Source organism: Martes martes (genome assembly GCF_963455335.1).
Source record: "Martes martes genome assembly, chromosome: 9".
Taxonomy (NCBI): Eukaryota; Metazoa; Chordata; class Mammalia; order Carnivora; family Mustelidae; genus Martes; species Martes martes.
Genome location: NC_137896.1, coordinates 114,432,222 through 114,454,185, shown reverse-complemented (window position 1 = coordinate 114,454,185; position 21,964 = coordinate 114,432,222). Strand labels below are relative to the sequence as shown.

The following is a 21,964-nucleotide window of genomic DNA, read 5'->3' as shown; positions in this document are numbered from 1 at the left end:
CTCTGTATCTTCTTCCCAACCAGCATAACTAGATTTCCAACAGATGCCCCAGCAATCTGACCCAATTGCCTAAGAGAAGGCCCACTATGATTTACAGAGTGGACTTGGAGTCAGGCATCCTTGTCTTAAGCCTGTCCCTCTCACTGAAGGGCTGTGGGACCCTAAACAAGTCAGTAAACCTCTCTGGGCTTAGGTTTCTTGGCTCTGAAACAAAGCGCTTGAGCTAGATGATCTCCACGCTCCAGAATGCTGACTCCGTCTGGAGGAATGTAAAGGGCCAGGGCTAGGCCAGTTCCAGGGCAAAGCCTGACATTTGCTCTCCCATGGTGGGCTGCTTTGTTCCAGGTGACAAGCTTGTCATACGATCTGTCTCCTGCCTTAGGGGAACGTACTCCTGCAGTTCAGGATAGAGACAGAACAAAGGGGCAGGCCCCCGGGCCTGGGGCCCCACGGGGATGTCCAGCCTCAGCCAAGGAAGCCACAGGTTCCAAATAGCCTTATCCCAGGATCTAAAATAGGCAGCCTATGGTTTCCAGGCTCCCCTCCACTAAAGATAAAAATATCTTGGGCTCAGGGACATTCCCAGTCATAAATCAATAAGCTAGGACTATTTCTGTCCTTATCCTTTGCCTGGGGTTTCTCCTACACCCTCTATCCATCCTGTCCTCCCCATCCTGGCCTTCTAGTCACCCCAGCTCTGGAGGAGGATGGCAGTCCTCAGCTGCCTTCAGACAACGGCTGGGCAGGCAGGCCATGCCAACGTTAGAACCCAGCCCTGCCTGCGGGTGGAGACACAGCATTCAGGGGCCTCCCACAGCCTCTGGGAGCCTGCTCAGCCCCAGTGCACTCTGGCAGGCTGATCAGCTCCTGGTCTACACCAGCTTCCTGACTGCTTTCCAAGAGTAAACACCACCGGCCGAGGAAGTCCTCTGTGTCGCTGTGGGTCGGGCTTCTCCTTCATGTGGCTGCAGAGATTGAATGAATACCTCCTAGGGCCACAGGACGGGTCAAATGACACCCTGTAGGTAAAGCACTAAATGTGGCACCTGGCCAGTTACAGACACTCAGAAAAGAAGACGCGCCCTCCTCCCTCCCCGCACGAGCCATTCCTCAAGAGCTCAGGCTGTCATGGCTGACCCACATCCTCTGAGGGCTCTTCTGAGATTTTGTCATTCTGAAACCCTAAGTCAGCTTTAAGTCCAGCTCCTGGAGAGGGCTTTGGAGACACGCTGTCTACACTGAGATCCTCAGTCAGTTTCCTGGAAACTAACCCCAGATGCAGTGCAGCTGGGCTGGTTGAGGCTTTGGTCTCAAGCCCAGTCTTCCACCGCCCTCTGCAGGTCACAGTGGGGTACTGCAGGCAGTGTGGGCCCCATTTCTTGTGCAATACCAGGAAGACCAAGCACCCTACCCTTGTGGACTCCAGATTGTTTATTTTTTTAAAGCTTTTATTTATTTTAGTTTGACAGAGACAGAAAGAAATCACAAGCAGCGTCAAAGGGAGAAGCATACTCCCCACTGAGCAGGGAACCCGATGTGGGGCTCGATCCCAGGACTCTGGGATCATGACCTGAGCCTAAGGCAGATATTCAACCGACTGAGCCATCCAGACTCCAGACAGTTCACAGATTAAGACAGCAGGGGGAGGCCAGCTGTCTGAGAGAACAGCCCGTCAGCATAACACAGTGATGGATTTCCATAACCATTCTGACCTGCCTCTCTTCCTAAGCTCAGAAGAAAATTCACAGTCATCGTTCAGTCCTTGCAGACTCACCAATGACAGTGGACACATCTCAGTCTTAGGCTAGTGCCCTAATATCCTAGAACATTCTAGAAAGTCAATGAAATGGATGTGCATGGATCTCCATGTAAACATCAGTTCAATTTCTAATGTTCTCTACCCTTACCATGCTATAAGGCAGCAGGCATATCCAGAATACTCTGAGGAAGGGAATTGTGTAAGAAAGTGTGTGGGGCACCTGGGTGGCTCAGTTGGGTAAGCATCTGACTCTTTTTTTTTTTCTTAAGATTTTATGTATTTATTTGACAGAGAGAGACACAGCGAGAGAGGGAACACAAACAGGGGGAGTGGGAGAGGGAGAAGCAGGCTCTCCACTGAGCAGGGAGCCCCATGCGGGACTCGATCCCAGGATCCTGGGATCATGACCCAAGCTGAAGGCACATACCTAACAACTGAGCCACCCAGGCACCCTAAGCATCCGACTCTTGATTTTGGCTCAGGGTCATGAGACAGAGCCCCAAATTGGGCTCTGCACTGGACGTGAAGCCTGATGATGATTTTCTCCCTTTCCCTCTGCCCCTCTCTCTTCAAAGAAAGTGCACGCATGTGTGCATGTGTGCATAGATGAGTGTTTAGTGTGTGAGTTCTCTAACAATGAAGTCTAGCTATGACATGGCAGATATTAGCACTCGTTGAGATTATGATGATTAATAAGTATTTCTCACATGCCAAGCCGCTGACTGCTTCATTGCTCAGTGCCATCAAACACCAGCCTCAGGTGCATGGCCTCCACTATTCTCTTTCTGTAGCCAGAACCACGGCCCCATCTGGCAGAAGGTTGGGTGTTTGAAACAGTGAAGGCACAAGACAGTGCCACATCATGCACCCCCCACCACACAGCAATGAAATCACCTGTTGGAGTAACTAAAGGGATGTTTGCTCCTCTCCTGTTCTCTTTACCAACCTCAGAAACTTGGGAGGAACTAAGCAGGATTCATGAAGCCCAGACAGTACATCTCAGTAAGGAAGCTAAGCCTCTGATAGCTGCAGATCCCTTATATAACTGGAGTTTTCAGGTCGCATATTTATAGATTTCTAGAGCTGGAGAAGGCCTTAGAGATTATTCCAGTCCAATCCCTCCATTCTGCAGTAAAACGAAGCACAGAAAAGAAAAATGACAGACCAAGGCTGCACAGATAGACACACAGCCGGCAGGAGAACCCAGGCTCCTTGACTGCTATCCCTCTGGCTGATCTTGATTTTGGCAGCATGATCTCTAGACGGAAATTACTCTGCTTTCCAATGAAGATTTTTCAACCTGATTTTTTTTAAAAGGTTTTATTTATTTGTTAGGGTGAGCGGGATAGAGAGAAGCAGGCAGAGGAAGAAACAGGCTTCCCCACTGAGCAGGGAGCCTGATGCGGGGCTCGATCCCAGGACCCTGGGAGCATGACCTGAGCCGAAGGCAGAGGCTTTAACCCACTGAGCCACCCAGGTGCCCCAACCTGACTTTTGTTTTAACATACAAAGGGGAAGAGAAAGAAACCCAGCACATTGTGGGTGCTCAATAATTGGGTTGGTTGGCTTTGGATGGTATAGAATAATTTATTTTCTGCCACTTAACAAGATCAGATTCAATTAACCTTAAATTTGTTTCATTATTCATTCTGTTCAATGACCTAAAGGCGGTTAGAGGTTTGAATCTCACCCCACTGTCCCACTGCAAATTGGAGTATGCATCTGAGGTTACAATGTGATGTTCATTGGTTTGACGGGGAGGCTTTCTGAGGAAGGCACGTGGATTTAGAATTTAAGTTTCCGGAGGCTTGTGAACACCCTCCTTGAGGGACAGAGACCGTCAGCCCCTGAGGTTATACAGCCTATGAGTTAGGATATGGTACAGATACTTCTTAAACCTATTGTAAATACATGACTAAAACAGATGTAAAAAGATTCCAATAGCGTATCAGTTACATGGGCCTAACAGTTCTGAATTGGCTTATCATTAAGTTTGTGAAGCAGGTCTCTATTCACATCTTCCAATGGATTCAGTGTTCTTCCAAACACCGTCCTGACGAGTCAGGCAGGGTCATCCACGACATGGACAGACTCATGTTCTGCGGGGCGTGTCCCACACTCCGCGGAAGCTCTGGGGTTACGTAGGATGGCTCTGCTGGGGGCTTTCTCTTCAGACCCTCACAGACCAGGGCTTGCAGTTTTCCGGTACGCCAGTGACACACTAGGAAGGAATGGCAGAGCACTCATTGCAGGGGTCTCCCCACGGCACAGGACGCGCGGCCCCCTCTGACGCACACGCCACCTCCCACCACTGCCAACCACCCTTCTGAGACCAAACACCCTTCTGCAGTCCCAGCTGTTGGGAACACCCCCGGGGCAGGACCCCTTAATCTTCCAGTCATTCGTGTATTTGTGCAAAGCACTCTCTGTGTAGTGGGCACTCTAGGAGGCTCTGAAGGCGGGTGGTGTCCAAATACAGAAGTGGTCCCTTCGCAGATGCTACTCATGGTCCTGGAAAGCATGACTGGTCCCTAGAATCAGCTACGTGTGCAAAACCACAGCAGGGGTGTTAAATCACTAGTTTGTTATAACAGAGTAAAGGGGCTTGGATCGGAATCTTTGCTTTGGTTATGGAGGGGCTCATTAAATCAATGAGTTCTGCATCAGACTGTTTGCAAGGAGCTAACCTGCAACCCATGTAACCTTACGGGAAGCCACGCAACACCTCGCCTCCCAGGGAATGGAGTTTGGGGAACTTGTCAGCATCCGTGGCCATGGTGGGAAGGTTCTGGGCTGTGGGAAAGTCGCTGTGGAGCCATGGGCACGCCTCGCTGTCTGGAAGCTCCACACAGACTGGTGGTCTTTACCCCACAGCTAAAGCTATTGGCAGAGGAGGGTGGCCTGCCTGGGGTCCCGTTGGCCTCCCACCCCCTTGGTGCTGAGACCTGGGATGGCAGATCTGCCCACTCTGGAGACTGCTGGACCCTCCCCATCCCTGGAATGCTTTGGGTCCTTCAGTACCCATTTCACCTCTAAACCCAAACCCCGAAAGACCTATCAAATCTCCTGTCACATGCCCAGGGGGAAATCCAGCTTGGGCCAGCAGGAAGAACCAGGTCCTGCTAAGTCAATGGAGGCTGCTGTCGCAAAGGCCGCTGGAGAGTCCCATGTGGGCGGTGCCCACCGGAGCTCAACTCAGGGGTGACAGCGGAGGAAACTGTCCTTGCATGGTCTCCTTTTGCCAGGCATTGTCCACTATAAGTATCTTCTAGAGGTTTCCCAAAATGATTCCAATGACCACAGAACCCCAGCTACACTCTGCTATGCACACAAGGTAGTAACCAATGATGCTGTAATGCACTCATCTGGTTTCCTGAAAGATCGCCCAGTCTTTACGCATACCCATGCGTGCCCGCTTCTGCACACAGCGATCAGAGAACAAACGTGCTGCCTCTAATTAATCCATTAACACCCGTTTCTGTCCCTGACTCTGCAGTCATCACACAGTGATCTTCACAAAGAAAGGTCTCAAATGTGCCAGGGATGGACAGGAGAGATTAGGCTCTTGGGGACGTTTATCCGTCACACTCATCTTCTTGGCAAACAATGAAATCTGTGCGTGATACTAGGCACTGAGGGGCCCTCTTCCCTCAGAGAAGGCCCAGCTGCAAGCTGCAGCTTGAAGGGGATTTCTTGCTGTTTTCCAGCAAGTTCGAGGGGCTGCCTCAGTGGGAGAGGGAAGGCAGCCCGGACCCAAGGCTGCCCAGTGGAGAGAGAGAGCCTGTCATCCCACTGTCCTCTCTGTAGCGCTCAGGCCTCTGCCCCAGCCTCCCCCAGACTGAGTGGGCCCTCGAGGGGCCTCCTACCAGGGTGGTGAACTTGTCCACACAGGCATTGCGGATCTTCTCCGGGGTGGCGGGGCTGTCGAGCCGGAAAAGCTTCTCCATCTTACAATCTGGGTTCCTAGCTCGAGCTGCACTGATGGCGTCTTTGATGGCAAAGAAGATAGAGGCTGCCAGAAAGAGAGGCGGCTCCCCGACGGCCTGGACAGACAGAGCACGAGACAGGGAATCAGTCAACGCGACCCCAGCCTCCACACCCGGAGGGCTGGGGACGCCTGGAACCCCAGCTGGCCCCAGCAGGTTGCTCCCAGTAAGGCAGGGAGGATGGTCAGAATCCTTTAGGAGCCTAGAACAAGCAACCCTAGGAAATGACTCAACCTCATTGGCATATTTCTTTTAACTCGCACTATGTGATTTTCTCTGATGCCATCATGCAAATAAAATGTACCATTAAAAGTTGTATTAAATAATTATATTTTAGGGGCATCTGGGTGGCTCAGTCAGTTAAGTGTCTGCCTTTGGCCCAGGTCATGATCCCAGGGTCCTGGGATCGAGTCCCACATTGGGCTCCCTGCTCAGCGGGGAGTCTGCTTCTCCCTCTGCCTCTGCCTGCCACTCTGCCTGTTTGTGTGCTCTCTCTCTCTCTCGGATAAATTAATTGATTAATTAGGTTGTTTTGTTTTGTCCCCTGAAGCATAGATCAGAAACTTCCTGCATCAAAATCCCTGGGACACTTGTTAAAAATGCACATTCCAGGGGCGCCTGGGTGGCTCAGTGGGTTAAGCCTCTGCCTTCAGCTCAGGTCATGATCTCAGGGTCCTGGGATCGAGCCCCGCATTGGAATCTCTGCTCAGCGGGGAGCCTGCTTCCTCCTCTCTCTCTGCCTGCCTCTCTGCCTACTTGTGATCTCTGTCTGTTAAATAAATAAATAAAATCTTTTAAAATTGCACATTCCAGGGCCTTACTCCAGACCTACTGAACCAAAATTTCTAGGGATGGGTCTCACAGAAATGCATTTTGTCACTGCATCTGCAGTGAGCCCGATACGTGTCAAAGTGTGAAAGTCGATGGCAAGGACCACAGAGCGTCCAGACCCAACCACAGTAAAGTAAACCATGAGATGAGCAAATGAATGTGTTTCACTGGTTACAAGTGATCATCTGTCTTCCTTCTTTGATCTAGGACTGTATCAGTCAGCTTACTTGATTTTCGACCATTTTTCCATCCTTACTGGGGACGGCAAGGAAATAGAGGATGGCTAGAATCCTTCAGGCATGCAGATCAAGTTTAAGGTCAGGTGCCAGCCACTGAAGGGGGCAAAGGGTTGGCACAGAGGTGTTGCCCGATCTGCAATGAATATGCTATTCTTGTGGGATAACGCGGGGAGGGGGTATCTGTGGGATCATCTTTAGGACCAAGCATCAAAATGCACACGAGAGACATAGGTGGAGGTCAGGCTTCGACCTACAGGACCGGATTAAGGAATCCCTCTGAGTGCAGCCAAAGGAGCTAGCTTTGACCACACACAAGTAGTGTCATCCCAGCTCTGTTTTCTCGGGCAGGGACTGCCCACCCTTCTGCCATCCTCACCAAAGCTAGTGTCAAGCCCTCTGGTCCTTCCAGACCAACCACCAGCAGACCTGTGGTGGAGCCCCTCCTTCCCCCCGCAGCCCCCCACCGTGCAGACCAGAAGGCAGCACAGACCCAGGGCAACGGTACCTTGGACGCATAGATGGCCTTCTTGTTGGGACAGTCACGGAGCAGGGACACCTTGAACTCAATGGGGATGCTGCCAAATGCAGGGATCTTATAGGTGCTGGGGCCACGGGTGTGCAGGCTCCCCTCTGGGGAATAGTGCAGCTCCTCCAGGGTGAAGAGGCCGAGGCCCTGCACAAAGGCGCCTTCCACCTGCAAGGCAGACAGAAAGCACGGTCACTCTGCTTCCCCCTCCCCCACCAAGGACATATACAGCTTGCCCCATCAGGCACCAACCCTCACCTGGAGTGCCCGGAAAGGAGTAGAAAACAGCCCTCCACAGCCTACATGGCCCCCGCCCAGCCTGGGATCACTCTGGGCCTTCGACAGGCACTGAGGTAGGCAGGGAGAAGGCATCAACACTAGAGATTAGTTTTAGAACTTGTCAGCGATTCCAGAAGACTCATACCATGGTAGGCATAATTTTTCATTAAAATCTACCACAGAGGGGGTGGAGCTGACCCCCCCCCGCCCCCCGCTGCCACCGCGGAAATGGCAACTCGGAGCTGAGAAGCGGGCTCCCAGGCTGACGGTTGCTGCATGTCCCTCGGGGGCCAACGTGACTCCCATGTGCCAAGTGGGACCACGGGCTTGAGGGCAGCCCCGCAAGACAGGAGGAATTTCTGGGATGGTGGATTCAGGCTTTGTGAACTCCCAGCCCTGCCTGGCTCTAGGAGAAGCAGTGACCCCGCTAGGGCTTACAGATCTCTCGGAGGGCACCTGCCACACTCTGTGGGCCCACACGTCTGTTCTCCCAGCCTCTCTGCGCACCGTGGAACTAGGGGGACACACCCGCAGCCGAGCCCATCACCCCCCGGGTCACCCGTGCGCCTTACCTGTCCAATATCAATGGCAGGGTTCAGACTGGAACCAACATCCATGACAATGTCGGTGCGGAGGTTCTGTAGTGGGGGAAGGGGGGAGAACAAAACGCAGTGTGAGAAGAAAGGAAGGTGTGGGATGACAGATGGGGCTTGGGGACCCTTGAATCACTGCATCAACCAAATGGCACTTTCAGAAGCATAGGACCCTGGGCGCACTCCGGCAGGGTGTTCGTGGCCCTGCCAGTCTGCACTGGCATCGTCAATGCTCAGGTTTGAGTTGGGACAGGCTGGGCAGGGGATGGCGGTGGCTACGCTCGGCTGTGATCAGGAGTCACGTGTGCACACCTCCGCGTGAGTGGGAAGGCTGGTTCCCAGGTCCCTGGGCTCTGAACCCGAGTCTGGGTGGATCGTGTCAGGAAGGGGACAACAAACTACGTTCCACGGGCTGATTCCAGACTGAGTCCCGTTTTGGGGGAACCTGTGAGCCATAATGGTGTCTGCCTTTTTAAGGGACTGACAAAAATAAAAGGAATATGGCGTGACACATGACAATTATGTGAAATTCACAGTCAAGTGTGCACAAACCGCCTCGTAGGGGAACACGGCCATGCCCGTTCGTTGGCGTTCGTCTGGGGTTGTTCTCCTGCTTCCGTGATAGGGGGCAGAGGAGGTGAAGCAGAGTCTTTGGGGGCCCAAAAAAGCCTCAAATATTTGCTCGCTGGTCCTTTTTAGGAAGTCTGCCAGGCTGTGATGTCAGACATTATTTTCCAAGCCAGAAAGTGTATTCTTAGTGTTTGCAAGTCGCTCGTTTCTCCTCCCTTCCCCCTAACTTAGTACAAAGGTTTTGCAAACCCCTTACTTTGTGATCCCCTGTTAAGCAGTCAATTTCCACTTCAGAGCAAGCCACCCCATAGGAGAAGTAGTGGAAGGGGTTCCCTGAGTTTGTCTCAAAGCTGTAGCCAAGGTTGGGTGTCCTGGGAGAGAGAGGAGAAATCATTGCACACGTGGTAAGATGAGCATTGTCCTTCACCACACACACACACACACACACAGCTTGACCCACAAAATCCTAAGGCTCCAAAGGTTTTTTTTTTTCATTCAGCTGTTCTTCATAAAAGCCCACGTGCTTTTAATATTTTGAACCTGTTAATGAAATCCGGGTGTTCCAGAGCTTTCCGCCTCCTGTCTGCTCAGTTGTGCCCAAGGCTCTTATGAGAATCATTCTGCACAGCTGAGTGGCATATAGAATCAGGATGCTGGCCTCTACGTGGTAGAAACGGGACACACTTGCCCAAGCTCATGAAAGACACGAAGGCTACACTCCCAAAGGATCTGCTGAGCTGGTATTCCAGGTCTAGGAACCAGAGAGCCGGCCTGTGCTGCCTCCTGGGCCGCTCACCTTTCTCCAGGTGAGAGCTGAGGTCAGCAGCTCCCTCAGCCTGGGTGCACCTGGAACCACTTGCCTGCATGATTCCTTGGCTATGGGCCCCTTCTTGGTTCCAACAAAGGATTTGAGGAAAGTGTTACCGATAAAAGCAGATGCTCTCTTATATTTTTTTTTTCTTCCTTAATCCTGAGTATCTTACACAATTCCAATTTCACATGAGTCATACGTGTGTGTGCGTCTTCTCACACCTGGAGTTTATAGTCTCCCGCACCTATGTTTTTTTTATTCATGACACAGAAAATCGTGAGCTGAAGGGATCGGAGTCTGCATGCACGCAAAACCAGAGCCAAGCTGAGGGGAAAGGATTCTCCCAGGAGAACCTGCCACCTTCTCTGACCTTGGATTTCACTGTCTTCACTTGGGTGTTCTTTATATCACCCAGTTTTATCAACCCTGAAAACGAAGCAAGAACTTCTGAGAAAATCCGCACATGTGCGTGTTTGCGCAAGTCAAGTATCTCGAAACCCGGGGGCACTGGCAAAATGTTTGTTTGCCTAAAATACATATTGAACTTTTTCTCCAAACCCATTGATGTGCGAAAGAAAAGGTCCTAGTTAAACTTCCCAGAGAAAGCTGGAACATTACGGCCGGTAGGAAATATCATTGCATCTTTTTACAGCCTTGGAATTGCATCTTTTTACAGCCTTGGAATCAGATTGGCGAGGTCTCTAGCTCTTCGTGTTGCTACTGAATTTCAAAGTAGCAGAAGGTATGTGCTCTTTTCCGAATCTCACTTTCAGCGCCACTGACGTCTGCATTTTGAAACCAGACCACGGGCTGTAACTCCTCCCGTGGCTCTTTCCAAGGAAAGCCTCCATGCAGAAATCCGACGCGTGGTACAGAGGAAGGGATGCGGGTAACTCAGCCCCAGGTTCTAGGAGAACCCCAAGGGAGGAGTGGCTGGGGATGGTCCCACTAGTTTGTTAATGAGGAAACAGGCCCAGTGAGATCCCCGATCTTTCCAAGCGCAAGAAGCCGCTTCCAGACCAGAACCAGAGCACAGGTCTGAGGATATGACGGCTCATGCTTCTGCCTCCTTGGCACACAGATTGGCGAAGCCGGGCACTTTAGCGCATCTTCAGAGTGAAATGAGCCACAGTCCATTGAAGAGATTAGAGTTTCAGGGGAACTGCTCTCTCCCGACCGAAGGCTGGGAGCGTCTGGTGCTGAGGGACACTTCAGAGGTTAGGATGAGAACACATGGTGAGGCGGGGGAGACCAGCTTCAGACTTACTTATAAAACCCGGTTGCAGACAAGCTCACTGCGTCAACGTAGGCAGCCAAGACCTGAGGAGAGGAGAGAGACAACGGGAAGGGCTTAGCATGGTTTCCAGGATCCCTGCCCCAGCACTGAGGTTTCACGGGTTCACCCTCCTCAGACCAGGTCTGTGTACCAGCGGCTCTCCCCACCCCCCAAAGCTTTGCCTCACACTCCTGTGTGAGGAGAGGGCACAGGATGCCTGCGGGCTAAGGCAGCCTCTCAGCTGATCTTTGCCCTTTGAGGAGCCTCCCCAGGCCACCTGGGAGCCCAGCCCAACCACAGTGAGCATCTCGATCTACTGCCCACGTCACTCCCCAGCCCTAGAGCTTAGTCCCCCCATCATCTTCAAAGAACATGCTTGACATTCAGGACCCCAGGGTTCTCTCTGCCTTCAGGTCTCACACACATCCACGCCAGCCAGACTCGAGGGGCAGCTCTCTCCCAGCCCCTCGGCGTCCCCACGGCTCTACACCTTCGTTCGTGCAGTTCCTCCACTGTATCTGCCCAAATCCTTTCCCTCCCTCAACGCCCAGCTCAAGCTTGCCTCTCCATGTCTCCGTGCGGAAATCCAAACTACCCCGATCAACCTAGTTTCATGTGGTATTAACATGTGTGGTATCTGTGAGTGTGGGAAGGGAAGTGGACGGGGTCTGAGAGAAATAGCTTGTTTTCTTTGGGTCTCTCGAGGGAAGCGTGTGCTGTCTGACTGGGTCATGCGTGGGCTCCCTCTGTATGTTACCATTGTGCCCACTTTTCCCACCCCAGTGCTGGGAGATGATAAAGTGGGGCTGCCACTGAGGTGTCCACTTGTTGGAAGAGATGAAGTTTCCCTCCAGAGAGAGACCTCCCTGTGGCTTCTCTCTGAGGGTCCCCGACACACAGGCCTCCAAACCAGAACCCAGAGAACTGGGCTCCTTCTTATTATGAGTGCTTGCCTGTGACTTCTAAAAACCACAGGAATGATATAAACTCTTGGGAAATGTCTTGGAGCCTCGGTGGACTCCAGAGCTGGAAGGGGACGTGCTGCTAGGGGCAGCCCTCCCACAGCAGGAGGTTTGAAGAAAACCAGGCTCATCAAGACTGAGAATGAGTGGGGTGTGGAACCAGGCCCAGAGTCAGGCCCATTGAGCAGTCACCCCACCTTCCAAGGCTCAGGGCAGCCCATCTCCCAGTCCTCACAGGGTTGTCAAGATCCTGGATCAAAATTTTTCCTCAGGTGACTTCCCTCAACTATGAAAACCACAGAAAAAGGGGCCCAGCAAGGTGGAGCATTTACTTGTCCTGTGAAACCATACCCATCACTTCAGCTTCTCCGCCTGTGATGAGATCGTGACCCTCTTCCTGCTGGAGGGACAGACAGCCTGCCTTCAATGTCTCTCATTTTCAAAAGCAACTTGGACCAGCTCAGACTTACCCAGTCTTCCCAGGTGCCAGTAGGATTCTTTTTCTTGAAGGGTTCCAGCCTTTTCAGGATGGTCTGACAAGCTTCCTAAGAACACATCCACCGCATAGCAGACACATTAGTCTTTTGCATTTCCTGGCCCAGGCAAAAGCCCAAGGGCCTCCGCAGGACCAACTCCAAGTAATGCTGTGCCCATGGTGCCATTCTGACAGCCTTGCCACCCTCTCAGGAATGACTGAGGCCCAGGATAGAAGCCATAGGACCCCATCGAAGAGACCAGCATTGGCCTTTGTGGGAGAACACCCAGTTCTTAGGCTACAGATGAAATATTTGAGGGATCCCAAAGGAGATGACTTCTCCCATCAAACGCTTTTCTTAATTACATCTTCCACGTGGAAAGAGAAGCCAGTGGGTCTGACCTGGCCAACCCCCAAATCCAATTCCAATCTTGTCCATAGTCTTTTGATCATTTCTAACACTGAGGAGTATATCTTTCCAGAATGCTCCTTGTGACCCTCCAAATCTCCTCCCCATCCTACACTCAACCTTCTTGGCTCTGATGGAAGTGATTTCGGCTGTCAGGCCTCTCTTTCAGCTTGGTGTCAGGAGGAACAGCATTCTCCTGGATAAGACAGCCAATGCCAAAGAGCCAACAAGGACCATTCCAGCTCCCACCCCAGGGGGCTCTCTGGGCCCAGAACCCTGGGCTGGCCCTCAGCTCTGGGGGCTGCCCAGGCTCCTCACATAGACAGCCTGTCCGTTGATGTCGGCGCTGACGGAGGCAGCCGTGGGAGAGGTGTTTGGCACAGTGTTAGTGCTCGTCTCGCTGATGTAAATCTTAGAGATGGGTATTTTCAGAGCTCTGCTGGCCACCTGGGAAAAAAGACAACATCACGTTCTCAGGGAGGGGTTAGCATGGGGCTTGGCTGCCTTCGCCCCAAGACAGACTCAGGTTCACTCTTGCAGGCAACAAAATAATTTTATAAACTATAATCCTATTGAGACTGGGATGTTCTCATACCTGTCTGAGTTTGAAGCAGAACTTTATGGAGTGACTTTGTTGTATGAAATAAGTCAAGCAGAGGGATTCAATTATATGGTTTCACCTACTTGTGGCGCATAAGGAATAACACAGAAGACATTGAGAGATGGAGAGGAGACGTGAGTTAGGGGAAATCGGAGGGGGAGACGAACCATGAGAGACTGTGGACTCTGAGAAAGAAACAGGGTTTTGGAGGGGAGGGGGTTGGGGGGTTGGGTGAGCCTGGTGATGGGTATTATGGAGGACACGTATTGCACGGAGCACTGGGTGTGGCGCATGAACAACAAACTTTGGAACTTGAAAAAATAAATAAATAAAAATTTGTAAACCCAATGGTAACTCACAGTGCTTTTTAAAGCTAAACTTGGCTTTTTTTTTTTTTTTAATTTAATTTGGCTAGTCGGTGAGCCAAGCAGGTGTGCCAACTCTAATCCAGTTCCAATATCTGAGCTCCACTGTGTGGGGGAAACTGGTTACCTTCATACCCACAACACACCCACTTACTCACAGTTGGGCGAGGGCACATCCAAAAGATGTGACCCCCAGTTGAGCCTTGAGCTGGACCTGGTGCACCGGAAGCTCCTTACCCCTCCCCCGTCCTTGGAATATGGGTTCCACTTGCCTTTCCTGCTCCCAAAGGCTGCTCCAAGGATGATGATGTGGCATTGAGAGCACCTGCGCATGACCTTGACCAAACCCAGTTAAGGCCTCTCTCTCTATAAACTTTTAAGATTCGGTGGAGATCATTCATCTTGCCGCCTCCCAAGGCAACCCTCTGATGTAAGTCCCCTTTGCTTATGAAAACTGTGACCTGCCAACCTATGCCTCTTTTTTCTGTCTCTGAGTAGAAGGACCAGTGTCTGATCACTCCTGGGAAGCTCCCCTAGGAGCTTGCAACCAACATAATCATAAAGCCCTAGAACGCTGGCAACAGAAGTGACCTTAGGGGTTACCTGGCCAAGCCCTTTGCACAGATGAGGAAACAAAGGCCAGGAGGGGAGAAGACTTGCCCGAGACCACATGTAAACAGACGGCAGAGCCTGGCCAGAGCTGGGGCCTCTTCTGCTTGTGCGGTGCGCCGCCGCTCAGCACCTCACCACACCCTCCCCCACCCCCCGGGAGCTGCGGGGCCAGAGAGGGCTCCCAGTGTCCATACCACTCACCTGGACCATCTTGGTGTGCAGACCTTGGCCCATCTCCATGCCCCCATGGGTCAGCAGCACGGAGCCATCTGTGTACACATGAATCAGGGCTCCTGCCTAAGGGAAGGATACCAAACACAAAATTCAGTAAATTCAACCCAGACGTGAGGCTTGGGACTGATGGGGCTGGATCCCAGGAGGAAGAAAACCAGAGGCAGCATTTTGGTTAGAAACCTTAGACAAAACCTGCAGCGGTTGTCAATCTCGTGATTTAATCATGTAGCCCTTGAACAGTTTGCCAACATTTTCTGATTCCTCTACATGTCTCCCATCCTCAGAAAGAAGGAGGTCAGATAAATGTCTTTGTGTTCACTCTACAGAGGAAGCTAAGGATCAGAAAGGCAGAGTAGCTCTCTGTAGTCCTACAACCAGGAAGAGGAAGAACTAGAACTTGATCCCAGATCTCTGAGTCCCATGCTGCCCTCACTGACTTGTGACACTCTGGACAAACAGGAATATGCAAGTTCAACTTCATTTAAACAGCAGAGAGCCCCTCCACTCAGCTCTGTTACCAGTGACAATGACCCTTCCTTTGCAATACAGCAGACAGAGGGGGAAATGGGGCCCCAGCCCAGTGCAGAGGGACAAAATTATATAAAGCAATTACCTGGTTCAGAAAAGGAAGAGTGAAGCTTATTCCAAACTTGGTAGGAATGATGCATAATCCTCTCTTCTTCCAACAATTCTCCCTAGAGAAAAAGGAAGATTCTCATAGAACTTTCTCTACCATGTTTATGTCAGCTCAGACATGGTATCAGACAACATTTTTGCAAAATTGGAACAAGGCATCCTGGGAACAGTCCACATAGTGTTCACCATAACTGAGTTGTGCCTCAGTTGGGTAAACCAAATAAGAAAGGTCAGATCTGGGTTCTGGGTCCTTCTGTGCAGCTGAAGAAGGGCCCACCCCTGAGAGCCTGGACTTAGAAGTATTATCACTTCCCCCCAGAGTGGAGTTCAAATGGGGTCAGTGTGCCCTGGTGATCTTGGACTGTGACTGTCCCAGGGATGAACTGAGTCACACCTTGGTGATGATCCGGTAACACCTTCCCTGTGCTTTCTATTTGGTTTTCTGGGTAACTCAGTGAGGAAACAGAGTCAGTGTAATTATCCCCACTTCACAGATGTTGAAACCGAGGCCCAAGTGATGGAGTGACAGCAAGGTCCTATTTACAGATTCATGTCGGAGGCAGGTGTGTAACTGTGGTGTTCGGGGTTCTGGGCTGGCGTTCCCCTAAGGTGGGCGAATGTAAAGACGGACCATACTGATGGGCTAGGATGCTGAGGGCCGGCTGTAAGCCCATCTGCCCCCAGGCTCAACATCATTTTAGGATCTTAAAGAGATGGCCATGAAAGGGGCCCCAAACTCAGCCAAGAGGCTGCAGAATATGAGACCCGAGAGATCCCCAGAACATCGGACTCCTCCCCTCCCCGTGCTTACTCATTGAACTTGTCAATCTCACTCCTCCGGGCATAATACTGAGAGCTGGCTAGGCATTCATCCCAGCACCTGGACAAGGTGAACGCCTCAAGCTTCTGGTTGAAGTGTGTCAAGTCCCCTTCCTTATACAGGTTTTTCCTCCGCACCTTTGCAAAGAGAGAGACACTGAGGGCTTGCTGGTGGCAATGGATGAAGGGGTTGCAAACTCAGGGTAAGCTTCTGACCCCCTCCACAGCACGTGCCTCTCCTCTGCCCCCCACCAGGAGATGCCCAAGACACAAAACCGCTGTCCCCTCAAAGTAGGGATGACCCGCGCCACCAAACTCCCGGCTGACTTACTTCCTCTGCTGGCAGCCCGCAGGTCAGAGCGACTTCACTCATCCAGTACTCAGCAATGAGCATCCCCTGAGGCCCCCCAAATCCCCGGAAGGCTGTGTTGGAGGCCAGGTTGGTCTTGCAAAGCCGTCCAGTGCCCAGGATGTTGGGGATTTTGTAACAGTTGTCCATGTGGAATAGGGCTCGTTCCATTATCTGCAGCAGAAGAAACCAAAATGGGAGAGAAGTGTGTGCCGATGTCATTGGCACTTCAAAAAAGGGACTTCAAGGGCTGCACCCCCTCTGTCTTTCCCAGCCCCCCTTGGCTCCTCGGGTCCAAGATATTTCTTGCATACCAGGGGGTATGCAACACAGGACTCCTTCCTGGGCTCCCGGCATCTGTGTCTCTCCACCCTCTCACCTAACCCTCAAACAAAAATACACGGTCCTTTCAGGTCGACCACTTGCTTAAAAAAGCCACTTACTCTCTTTGGAGTGAAGTCTGTATATCCCTCCGCGTGGAATTCAAGATTCTTTACAGCCTTCTTCAAGCATATTTTTTATCCTTTCTGATGACTATATGTTCCTCTTACCTGATAGCCTCTGCTCACCTCACCCACCTACTAACATCCCCATTCAGCTCCTCCCTGGGGAAGCCCTTCCCAGACTCTCCAGTTAGGACTGCTCTCTTGCCTCTTCAAAAAAAAAAAAAAAAAAATAGGTGATCTTATGATGAATTGATTTTACATAATTTGTGTTCCCATTAGAGTTGTATGGTAAACAGCTTAAAGAGTCAAATATTTCTGTAAGTTTGTGTTGTGCAGAATAGCAGCCCTCCCTGTCCTCCCTTCTAGTCCACGTAGAGTTCTCCCAGCTCATTCGATCAGCTCTTACACGCTAACTTCCACATCTCCAATAATGCCTTACACTGAAACTTTTTTAAAAAGATTTCATTTATTTATGAGAGAGAGAGAAAGTGAGAGAGAGCATGAGAAGGGAGAGGGTCAGAGGGAGAAGCAGACTCCCTGCTGAGCAGGGAGCCCGATGTGGGACTTGATTCTAGGACTCCAGGATCATGACCTGAGCCGAAGGCAGTTGCTTAACCAACTGAGCCACCCAGGCACCCCTACATTGAAACTTCTCGATGTGTTCAGTTATAGACTCTTTTTTTTTTTTTTAAATGTTTGTAGTCACTTGATGAATTCTTTTTATGTATATTAACTCAAAGCTTTTTTTTTTTTTTTTTTAAGATTTTATTCATTTATTTGACAGACAGAGGTCACAAGTAGGCAGAGAGGCAGGCGTGGGGGGCGGGGGAGGAAGCAGGCTCCCTGCTGAGCAGAGAGCCCGATGCGGGGCTGGATCCCAGGACCCTGAGATCATGACCTGAGCTGAAGGCAGAGGCTTAACCCACTGAGCCACCCAGGCGCCCCAGTTATAGACTCTTATATTGCTTTCTTGTTATAGAAAAGGGGGTATCATTCTTGCCTAACCCCCATTCCTGAAATCACATCACCTTCCTGTCCCCCATCCTCCCCATATAGCCATATTTTGACCTGACTGATAGGCAGTTTGATATCATCCTGTAAACATTACTGACAGCTGAATCACCTGGTTACACTGTGATTACTTCTCTCTTTCTTGATAGCAACCCCCCACCCCGGAGCTAATGATTATCTTCACTTTTTCATTTTCTTAATTTTCTTTTTTTTTAAAGATTTTATTTATTTATTTGACAGAGACAGAGATCACAAGTAGGCAGAGAGGCAAGCAGAGAGAAAGGAAGGGAAACAGGCTCCCTGCCGAGCAGAGAGCCCGATGCGGGGCTCGATCCCAGGACCCTGGAATCATGACCTGAGCTGAAGGCAGAAGCTTTAACCCACTGAGCCACCCCTCATTTTCTTAGTTTTCTATGCAATTATTACTAAGTCAACTTAAAGTTTTCCCCAGTGCTAGAAATCTGCTCTCAATATGCTGGAACACTTTAAACTTTCTAGCAGTCTTATCTTTTAGAAGAAATCATTCCTGGAGACTTCTGGCTAACTGCAATTTCAACGGGCAGCCCATTTGAGTCCCTGTCCCGCTATTACCTTCGGTTCTTCCCTCACATTCATCCCTGATTCTCTTTGCCTCTCTCCATATTAAATCTCCCCTTCCTGGAACCCACATCTTCCCCTTTCCTAGTCTTACACCTTCATTTTGTTGGAGTACAGTCTTGAATATCTTCTCAAAAAAATAAGAGGAGGGGCTCCTGGGCGACTCAGTGGGTTAAAGCCTCTGCCTTCGGCTCAGGTCATGATCTCAGGGTCCTGGGATCGAGCCCCACATCGGGCTCTCTACTCAGCAGGGAGCCTGCTTCCTCCTCTCTCTCTCTCTCTCTCTCTCTCTCTGCCTGCCTCTCTGCCTACTTGTGATCTGTCTGTCAAATAAATAAATAAAAATTTAAACAAGTAAAAAAATAAGAGGAGTATATAGAGAGGAACATTTTTGAGACTTGCCTGCCTGAAATGTCTTTCTTATACTCTCATCCTTGATTAATGATTCGGCCATATATAGGATTCTAGGTTGGAGACAGGTTTTCCAGTTTCTCTCAGCATTCTGAAGGCATTTTACTGGCAAATGCAATCAATGTCCTTCAATTCTTGGAAACAGTTCTGTTTTTCTCCTTCCTGAAAATTGTAAAATCTTCTTTACCTCCAGGCTTCTCCAAGTTTGCAGTGATGTAAAACTTAGCATAGGTTTATTTGCCTTCATTGTGCTGCTTACTGGAAGGGCTCTTTCAATCTCAAACTGTAGGGCCATCAGTTTGGGGGGATTTCCCAAGTCACTTCTTGATAGTTTCCATTCTTTCTCTCTGAAACTTTGATTATTTGGATCTCCTGGATGAGTCCTTGAATTTTGTCGTATCTTCTCTCAGATCTTTCTGTATTTTTTTCTTTACTTAGGGAGATTTGCTCAAGTTTCTTCCAACCGTTCTACTTTCAGAGTTTTAATTCACCAGAGTTCATTTTTATTCTCCGAATGTTCCATTTTTATGGCATCCTATTCTTTCTTGAAAGTATAATAACTCATCTCTCTGAGGAGACCAATGGCAGCTTTTATTTGTTTGTTTCGTTTGGGGTTTGGTTTACTTCCCCATGTATAGTCTCTCCTTCCCACAGGTTGCTTTTTGTGACTTTGGTTATTTCAGTCTTAGTCATCCTAGATGCTTTTAGTATGTCTCAATTAATTCCATTTTTGCTTTCCCTTAGCACTCTATCAACTTGTACTTCTATTTCATTTTGTCTTTTATTATCTGTCTCCCCCACCACACTGGGAACTTCCTGAGGGCAGAAACAAAGCCGTATATTCTTCTTTATGTTGCCACTCTAGGCACTCAATAAATGTTTGCTGAATTGAATTTAAAAGCTTCTAAGATCTTTGGGGACAGACACTGTATCTTTTTCAACCTGATTTTCCCTACAACACCAAAAGGCATGTGTTGCAAATGGTGAGAATGCTAAATGTGTTTCTTTTTTTGAGACGTTTTCACACTAGATCTGAAGTGCGAAGTTTTCTAATTGAGTCAGTTAGCACCTAGCAAAGAGGAGAAACACAGGCAGTGGGGATTCATGGGAACTTCTGTTTTCCCTGAAATGTGACTTATTTTTACAAGAAGAATCTGTGTGTATATAACTAATATGGTTATAAAATTAAGATTCTAAAAATTATAAAGAGTAGTATCACAAAAATAACTGTTAACTTCCAGAATTAACAAAATACATGTCTACATTAGACGTATAGGATGGGCATCTATGCGGCCCAGTTGGTTAAGCATCTGCCTTCTGCTCTGGTCATGCTCCCAGGGTCCTGGGATCGAGCCCCGCATCGGGCTCCCAGCTCAGCAGGGAGTCTGCTTCTCTCTCTCTCCCCTGCTCATGATTTCTCTCTCACCGCTCACAAATAAATAAATAAAATCTTTAAAAAACAAAACAAACAGAAAAGACTCATAGGAGAATGTTCAGAGTAGCATTATCCATACAGGCTAAACATTGGAAACGACTCAAATGTTCATTAAGTGGTGAATGGAAAACAAACCATGGTCTATCCATATGATGAAATACTGTCAACAGAAAAGAATGAAGGACTAATGCATACTACAACGGGGGTGAACCTAAAAACGTTAATCTGAAGATAAAAAGCCAGACACAAAATATGACATAGTACACGAGTCTATTTACATGCATCAACTGTAAGAGGAAAATCTATAAAGACAGAAAGTAGACGGTGGGTGTCTAGGCCTGGGGGTGGGGAGGGTAAGAACAGGAGCAGCTGTGAGAGATGACCTTGGGGCCATGAAAATGTTTGAAAACTAGATCATGATAGTGGTTGCATGACTCTTTAAATTGACTCAAAACCATTAAACTATATACTTCAAATGGGTGAATTTTACGGTGTGTAAACTATACTTCAACGAAACGGGTACTAAAAAAAAAGAAGAAATTCAACTCATTCCCTAAAATTCAAATATCACAAAAATGTGTTATATAGAAAATGACAGTGAGTGCCCCCCTTGTCCCACCCAATCACTGTTTAGTGTATGTTCAATTTTGGGATTTTCCATGCATATCATTATAGCTATTATATATACATATATATGTATATGCATATATATGTGTGTGTGTATATATATATTATAAAGGCATACATTAATTTTACATGCATATACATGCAATGTCACTAGACCGTGCATCTAGTTTTGTGACTAACTTTGCTTGCTTGGCAAAGTATCTGGAAAAAGCAGGAAGGGTTTCCAATCAGGAAAGTAATAGGATTATCTTTGTGCTTTGGAGATGAGCAAAAGGGGGGGGGGAACCCAAGGGTGGGGAACCCAAGGGTGGGGACCCCTGGGGAGACTACCACCATGGTAGTAGGCAGGAACTGAGGAGGCCCATGCCAGGGTGGCTGTGGGGCCTGCCCTTGACCTCCCAGTCACCCCCCCCTCCCACCCCACCCCCGCACCTGGGATGCAGGGGTGCTTCGCACTTACGCTCTGGGACAGATCCATGGTGTTCCCTGCATTGCTGTAGTGCTCCACCTTCAAAGCCACCACCTTCCCATTCTTCATGAAGCCGACCTGATGAGGAGAGGGAATTCTCACCCGTGCTCCTCCTCTGCTAACCCGAGTCATCCCCTCCCACCTAGGCTACCTGAAGGAGAGCGGACAGAACAAGACATCACGCCCTGAAAATGAGGTTGCCAGAGCTTAACAGGGGAAGCAGAGAAGAACTCAAGTCTTTCCAGTGACAGTCCATGTTCCTCAACCCTGCAAACACCTTCTCCCCACACCCCTCCTTCCTCCTACCTACTCCTGGCTTCCAGTTGTGTGAGAGGGAGTGAGGAGGCAGAGAGGGGAGGGCCGGGCAGAAAAACTGAGGAAGATACTGGAGACGTCCCTTACAGCGTTTGGCCAGCAGACACCACGTTACATCCCCCACAAGCAGGAGTGTGCTTTCACCTCCTTGACCTTATGTAGCCATCCATAAGTGAGGAAATGGGATTCAGAAAACCAAGTTATTTTCTTTGGGCCCACAAGAATTTGGGAATAAGGGAAATAGGATCCCTTTGGAGGAATTCAATCGTGAAACAAAAATCAGAAGAGGTCAAAGGGGAGATGCACAAAGCCAGCTCGTGG

General features: G+C 49.6%; 1 protein-coding gene across 2 annotated transcripts in view; it reads right to left on the bottom strand.

Moving 5' to 3' along the window:
- Positions 1–2,025: 2,025 nt before the first annotated feature.
- The window catches only part of XDH (xanthine dehydrogenase), a 62,794-nt gene continuing 42,855 nt past the window's right edge, over positions 2,026–21,964 (bottom strand). For both annotated transcript variants that reach the window (XM_080814147.1, XM_080814148.1), the window contains exons 24-36: positions 21,320–21,406; positions 16,315–16,506; positions 15,976–16,121; positions 15,142–15,223; positions 14,496–14,591; positions 13,035–13,163; positions 12,303–12,377; positions 10,862–10,914; positions 9,040–9,154; positions 8,193–8,258; positions 7,321–7,509; positions 5,626–5,802; positions 2,026–3,980 (exon numbers count right to left, since the gene is read on the bottom strand). In XM_080814147.1, the coding sequence (XP_080670273.1) occupies positions 3,930–3,980; positions 5,626–5,802; positions 7,321–7,509; positions 8,193–8,258; positions 9,040–9,154; positions 10,862–10,914; positions 12,303–12,377; positions 13,035–13,163; positions 14,496–14,591; positions 15,142–15,223; positions 15,976–16,121; positions 16,315–16,506; positions 21,320–21,406 (1,458 nt within the window). In that variant the 3' untranslated portion in view covers positions 2,026–3,929. The remainder of the gene's footprint in view (positions 3,981–5,625; positions 5,803–7,320; positions 7,510–8,192; positions 8,259–9,039; positions 9,155–10,861; positions 10,915–12,302; positions 12,378–13,034; positions 13,164–14,495; positions 14,592–15,141; positions 15,224–15,975; positions 16,122–16,314; positions 16,507–21,319; positions 21,407–21,964) is intronic.